The sequence below is a fragment of the Nesoenas mayeri genome, assembly GCF_963082525.1.
Source record: "Nesoenas mayeri genome assembly, chromosome: 1".
Taxonomy (NCBI): domain Eukaryota; kingdom Metazoa; phylum Chordata; class Aves; order Columbiformes; family Columbidae; genus Nesoenas; species Nesoenas mayeri.
In genome coordinates, this window is record NC_137541.1 from 123,864,089 (window position 1) to 123,871,385 (window position 7,297).

Genomic DNA, 7,297 nt, shown 5'->3' on the forward strand with positions numbered 1-7,297 from the left:
CTAACTGTAAAATTAACAGAATTAGAGAAGCTGCTCATAACCTGCATGACCTCAGCAGCACCAAATGTTGCTCTCCAGTATTCAGATTGTATATATGGAAAGATGTGGCTTCTTCTTTAAGGCATGGTGCTCTAAGTTTGGAGGCAATAAACCCTAGGCTCATCCGAGTGGACAGAAAAGCTTTTCTAGAGGCAGTGCAGAATAAGAGTTTCTTCTCTCTTATTCTTGCTCTCATAAGGCAAGTGAAGCACACAAACTCCCAGCACTGTCCAGTTCAGTCTTTACTATCAGAGAAGACAGTTTCTTGCACTGTTAATTAGAGAGACATGAAAATATTCTGAAATAATATCACATTTCCTTACAGACCGGATCACTATAATAACCTTGGGAAAAGCAACCAGTAAAGCCCGTAGCTTTGTCACTCAAATGAGGATACAACCATAGGGAGAGACTTGGCAGAAATTAAGGGAAAACGCTGCCTACAGCCAAAGTGACTCAAACTTGCCTACCCACTGTCCCTCAATCCATCTGACTACACTCAGTTAAGCTAATTCTTCATGACATGGCTGTCATTTTATCTTCTCAAAACCTAAGCGATCCAGACATGTTAGGAAAAAAACCAAACCAAAACTACTTACCACTTTGAGTAGCCATAAAAAGACACCGCTATCTCTTGTGCAAAACCAAGTGTGAAATAGAAGTAACTGTCCCAGGGTGAATGTGGCAACTGTTATTCCCTATTACATACTTTCAAAATAAACTTCTAAACCCAGCAGAATCAGCTTCCACGGCAATAAAGTATTTTGACGATAATGTATATTTATGTAATTTATCTTACAGTTCAGTAGCACTAAATCAAAGGATTTGGAACAGAGTATGTTTTCAGCTTGTTGTTGCTGGCTAGCGGAAACTTAAAACTACTTCTTTTACTAACACTTTGAATGTTTGTCAGTTCTAATGTAAGCCCTACATCCCAAGATGAAAACACGATAGTCTTACGAAAAAGTCTGCTCATTCAGTCAACTTTTCTGATAGCAGCAAACAGGTAACTAACAACCCGAACTACAGTCATGAGATTTCTATTTAGCAAATGGCTAAAAAAAACTATTGTCCTCTAAATAAGTTAGTATCAGCAGTCTTATAGTTTCAAATACTGTAAGATAAAGAGTTTCACTATTAGTAATAACTGGTATTAGAGCACAGTTAGTTTGGAAGGCAGACACCCATCCATACAAACCACGCACATACAACCCGACATGGTCGCTATTGCAAGGAAAAAACCCAAAAGTCAGTGAGACAAGCAACATTATTCCTGTACTACATTAGCACCTAATACTCTACAATACTTACATTTATTAACCTTCAACTTGCTTCCATCTACTGGAATTGGATCTATATAATCCCAATAATATTCATACGACCAAAAATACTCAGAGGAGTTTGTTCTGTTAGCCATTTCAGTAGTGCATTTTAAACCAGCTCAGAACTCCAACCAAACACTTTTTTTCATTGTACTTCAGCGCCCTCAGAAAAAGATTGCGTAACTGATGCCTATGTAAATCACTCTGGGGTCCTGCAGCTCAGGGACTGCCTTGGTACTAAATAACATTCAGCAGCAATGAATATTAATGACAAACAGATATGAAACAGCAGTGCCTAAAATGCAATCCTCACTTCCTAGTGGGCAATTATGTTATCCCTCAGCATATTTTAATCTGAGATGGATGTCAAGTAATCAGAGAACAGGGTGGACAAGTGCCAGCTGGATCACAAACCCTTTCCCTCTCAGGAACTCACAGCAATGCAGCGTGCTCTGGAGCTACCGAAAACAGCTGGGCTGAACGACATAGCGGAATCTCTCTTGACATAGAGAAGTAGCCCAAGACCTGATAAAATGCATCATAAATACAGGAAGTATTGGAATAACCACGTATTTTGCTTTGCTATGCCTTAATTCGTTTTGCCCTGAAGGCAATGGATGAAAGGGAGGCCTCCAAGATGAAAGCAACGCAGTGCAAGGTGTTTGGCAGAGCAGTGGAAGGTGCCTCGGCCAACACGCACACAGGCGTTTCACAGAGGTTCACAGAACTCAAGTTGCTCACGCTCCATGTGAAACAGACCCGCATCTCGCTCTTGGCCGCGCCCCACAGGCCCCCGGGGTGTGCTGCAGAGGGGGGGGCCGGGGCTGCTCGTTCAGGCCACCAGCCCTGTGCCGACAGAGGGAAGGCAGGCCTCCCGGGCACGGAGGCGCCTAGAACCTGGAGCACGGTGCGCAAACACCGCACACAGAGCGCCAGGCCTGCCAAAGGCAGCTTTCAACCCCCGCATCGCCACCTTCCCCGCGCCGGCCCCGACGCGCCCCTGCTCAGGGAGGCGACGGCCGCCAGGCAGCACGCGCCGCCTCACAACGGCCACCACGGCCGCTAACGGCTGGAGGGCGGGGCCTCCGCGCGCGCAGTGGGCGTGGCAACAAGCCCTGCATGCCCCACCTCCTGGGCGGGGCGAGTGGTATTTCCCGCCCCGGCGGGCGGTGGGCGTGGCGTCACTCTCGGAGCGGGAGCCGCTTTCTTTTACCTTCCGCTTCCGGCGCGGGCAGTTTGAAGGCGATGGCGGGCGTGTTGTACCCGCTGCCGGGCGTGGTGGAGGAGCTGGACTCCTCCCTCTCGCTGCTGGAGGTGGGCGACGGGCGAGGGCAGCAGCCGCGACAGGCGGGCGCAGAGGAGGACGCCGACCTGCTGCCCATGGTGTTCCTCTGCGGCGGCTGCAAGCGGCCGGTGGGTGACACGCTGAGCTGGGTGTCCAATGACGACGAGGCGGACTGCATCATGCTGCGCAGTGAGTCCGGCCCCCCCGGCCCAGCCCGCCTGGCGCGGCCACCGCCGCGGGTCACCTCCCTCCCTTCCCCTTCTCTGCGCAGGTGCGGCCGCCAGCGTCTCGGTGGACGAGGAGCGGAAGATCTCCAAGCGGCCCGGCGAGTGCGGATGGTGAGGCCCGGCCCTATGCTGCCCTGGGGGTCGGGGGACCCCACCGGGGCCTTTCCTTTCCTGAGGGAGCTGAGAGACCCTGGGAAAGGTGCTGAGGAAGAAGCTGATAGACGGGCGGACAGGTGCTGCTGGCAGGAGTGCCCCGTTCTCCTGAGCAGGGCTGAGGAACCTAGGCCTGGAATGCTGCTTCTGGGCGACCTGTACAAAGTGCTTCTGTACTAGTCTTGCTGAGGTCCGCCGGCTGGAGGGCCTAGAACACCTTTATATGAGGAGAGACTGAGAGACCTGGGTCTGTTCAGCTTGGAGAAGAGAAGGCTGAGAGGGGATCTCATCAATGTCCTTTCAGTGATGCCCAATGATAGGATGAGGGGCAATGAGCACAGACTGAAGCACAGGAGGTTCCATCTGAATATGAGAAGAAACTTCTTTGCTTTGAGGATGGCAGACACTGGAACAGGCTGCCCAGAGAGGCTGTGGAGTCTCCTCTGGAGACATTCAAAACCTCCTTGGACGCCTTCCTTTGTGCCTTTGTGATCTGCTCTGGGTGAACCTGCTTTAGTGGATGAATTTTTTTTTTTTTTAGAATGGGATGGGAAGAGGTGGTTTATTTTCTTTCTTTCTGAATAAATGTTACATATTTTACTTACAGCGTGATTGAAACACTGTTCTGCTCTGGCTGCTCAATGACACTTGGCAACATCTACAGATGCACCCCAAAGCATCTTGATTACAAGAGGGATTTGTTCTGTTTCAATGTTGACTCAATTGAAAGGTAAAGGCAGAATTTTTATTGGTAAGCCTGCCAGCGAAACTTCAACCTCCAGACATCATATTGAAGGATGCTCCTATTAATATTTTTGTCATGTCTAGAAGTAGCTTTTTCTGCTCCTTGGTTCCAGAATGGTTTTCTGGTTTACTGTTGTTAGCATTGTAGTGCTGGAGTGTTAGAAACATTATACGTGTAATGTTAAACAAATACTAGAATAAAGAAGATGCCAGGGCTGCCTTTTATGTAAGAAATTGCTTGCCACTCAGGAAAATAACACTAGATACACAACATAGGAGGGTTCCTTCTCATTTGCCTGGAAGAGGCTACATATGTGCTCTGCTTTAGACAACATCAAATGACCCTGCAGTCATGGGTAGTACCAAATAGGCCTGTTTCTAAGGTATTAGAGTTAAATATCAGTAGAGAACATGGGGAGAGGGGCTTAAGCAGAACTAAGGTGAGATCTGCACTGTACTGATCAAGTCTGCTTTTTTTTTTCCTTGCTGAAGTAGACAAAAGCAAATCTTAAAACTGGATATGTGCTTGAGGCTCTCACTTAACTGTCTTGCAATCAAAATTGTCTAGAAAATGAAGATGTGTGCTATTGCATTGATTTAAATTATTTTATAACACTTGAAAATGGTCTTAAAATATTTTTCAATAACTATATCCTGAATTTATGTCTCCACATGAATGCTTTTATCCAAGCATTACTCTGGTAAACAGTGACAGGTTACCCTTATTTCTGTCTAGGCTAGTTTTAATGTCTCTGCTTTTTTCATGTTCCAGTTTATTTTGCTGTGTCTGTAGTCATTTACCTTCCTACTCTGGATGGGGTTTTTCTTCTCTTTCCACAGCTATAATACTTTGCTTTTTCCATGGCACTTAAATTCTCTGAAACACTAGCATGGCAACAAAATGGCATTTTCGTGCACAATAATGGTGATGGCTGCTTCTCCCAGCTAGTGCTGCATCGTTCTCAGTGTCTGCTTAAGTTTTCACTGTATCCTGTAGCACCAGAATTCCTGAATGTCTTTTGGAGTTCTAACTTTCATAAAGTGGTGGTGTCTTGGTAGTTCTGCACTTAAATCTTTTTAGTCAACCATATAGTTTGTTTACAAGATTACCCAATACAGATCTTTTGTTGTTGTTGGAGTAATGCTTCCACTTTGCTAGTGTATTAATAATAACCTCATAACACACCATGACAATTGTTCTCAATTGTTGTCAATATTGGTATCATACTAAATCCAAAACATAGCACTATACCAGCTACTAAGAAGAGAACTGTCCCAGCCAAAACCAGGACAATGGATAAGTCCTACATTTCGGTTTTTTTTGCCTTCAGAGTGAAAAGTGCATGATTTAAATTGTAGCATGTCAGTTACATTCTAGGATCCTCAGAAAAGCAAGCTCTTACTGATGAGGAACCTTTAACTCTTGAAAGTCGAGCTGTCTTGGAAGAGGTAGTACAAAGGGTAAGATTTAACTTCATATTGTCCTTTGTTCAGATCGCCTCTATGACATCTTAATACCTTTATTTAATCCAGATAGATTCTGTGGGTTTTAACATATGCTGTCATACTTCACGCTCTTAGTAACTTGTGTTACGCAAGATTTTCAGTAACTTTTCCTTCAGTTTTAATGGTAATTAGCATGTTCTGTTTACCAAACACAGCTTTAGATAACTATCTATTTTTCTTGATAACTAGAAATTGTTTCTTTCTAGTTCTGGTTCACTTCAGATTTTCACTTAACTTTTAGTTGTCTCTTCTGTCTTTCATATAAACTGACTGGATGCTTTTGCTCCAACTTTGGATTAAAATATTAATAAAGTTGACATTTTGCTCTACTGAAAACTTCTGATTGCGGGTAGCAGTTAGTTGGAAGCAAATAGAGTAATGAAGTCAGCTATGAAAGCTGACAGTTGTCTAGCAAAAGCTGAATATGTGGATCTGGCACTTACCAGGGTTGAAGACTATTATAAATTTGAGAAAGCATGGAGTGAATGTTTGAATTGAGTGAATTTTCAAGCTATGAAAGTTGCAGGAGCAGAGTCAAATAGAATAGATGATGTGTGATCAAATTCGGGCACTTAACCAACATCTACATTTGCTCTTTCTATTGCCAAGTTCTGTTTCTAACCAAGTACCTTTCCCTGTTTACTTTACAGGCAGATGCTGTATTAAAGGCTCTGGAGACAAGACTAACTGCTGTTGAATCGAGTTTGGCTTCTCTTCACAATAAAGTTTGAAAGAAACTACATGCAGGAAGGTTAGCTGCAGGAGAATGATGTATGTGAAACTTGTCCTTGTAATCCTCTGGACTTTGTGGGAACCTTGCAGAAGCTGCGCGAAGAACTGACAGACATCAGTGACTCATGCTGCAGTAGAACAATGCTGACTATGAGTCTTCACCACAGACAAGGAGTTTCTCTCTTCTGTTATAAGGATACCCCAGAATTTTTTTTTTAATCAAGTTTCTGTAGACTTTTGGTTTATATGTAAATATTTATTTACATTTTTATCTCTGAAAGCAAAACGTTTATCTTCTAAGTTCCCTGCTATTCAATATCTACTGAACTAGGTGTGCTTCTGCTTCATAAATGATTTTTTAAAAAATCCTTGTGATATCTGAAAGACCATCACATGTTACTTTCCTTGTCTCCACAGCCTTTGCTTGACCTTTGCTCAGAGGTGGGAAGGTGGGAATAGTACAATAATTGTATGGGGTCATTTGTTGTTTGTGTCTCTTGTTTCTTCTGTGGGGTGGTTTTGTGGGAAGTTGTGTGGGGTTTTTTTGTGTGTTGTGTTTTTTTTTTTTTCCCCAAGCTCAAGGATAAAATGTAAAGTAAAAGAAGGCTTTAAAAGCATTAGATAAGAATGGTTTTCCATGCAGTATTGAAGGCCTTATGTTTTGCAGCTTCAAGGAGAGGAAAACAAACAAGGCTGGTAACAACATGCCTTTAAGCAAAGCTTGGTGTATATTTGAGCAATGAATTCAAAATGCTGAGTAGGAACATTTGTCAGCATTTTGTTGTTTTAATGCAGATATTCCGGTTATTTGTCTTTGAGCTTCTGTGTATTTAATTAACTGTCAGGGTTTCTTATATAGTGCGAGTGTTGCAAGTAATTGGGTTTTTTCAATAAAACAAAAGTAAGCAGTTGTAATCTAAAGGGAGACCAATTTTGAAAAAGTTATTTTTGTTACCCAATGCTAATTTTACTACTGCAAATTTAAGTTTTCTCTAAAAAATCTGGAATGAATTTCCTGCTGTTCTCCCCCATTGGTAGGCACTGTTTGTCTTATAAAAGCTTTCCCCCTACACCTGTTCTCTATTTACAGCTTTGTTTTGAAGTAGTACTCAAGTTTAACCTGTAGTGATGGGTCTTGTATTTTTTCATGTTCAGGTAACTAAAACATTTTGTTACTTGCATACCTGCCAAAGTTCCCATCAACTTCAGTGTAATTTTTAAGGCAACTTCTTCTGTAACAAGTTTCTGAATACTGGTAAGCAACATAATAGACTTCATGCCAGATGTCT

At 43.3% G+C, this 7,297-nt stretch overlaps 1 protein-coding gene across 1 annotated transcript; it reads left to right on the forward strand.

Annotated features, from left to right (window-relative positions):
- Positions 1-2,606: 2,606 nt before the first annotated feature.
- MIS18A (MIS18 kinetochore protein A) lies at positions 2,607-6,007 on the forward strand (the record flags this gene model as incomplete). Its single annotated transcript, XM_080363301.1, has 5 exons — positions 2,607-2,835; positions 2,918-2,984; positions 3,634-3,756; positions 5,138-5,231; positions 5,927-6,007. The coding sequence occupies 5 exons, from the start codon at positions 2,607-2,609 to the stop codon at positions 6,005-6,007; spliced, it is 594 nt and encodes a 197-aa protein (XP_080219427.1).
- Positions 6,008-7,297: the final 1,290 nt, after the last annotated feature.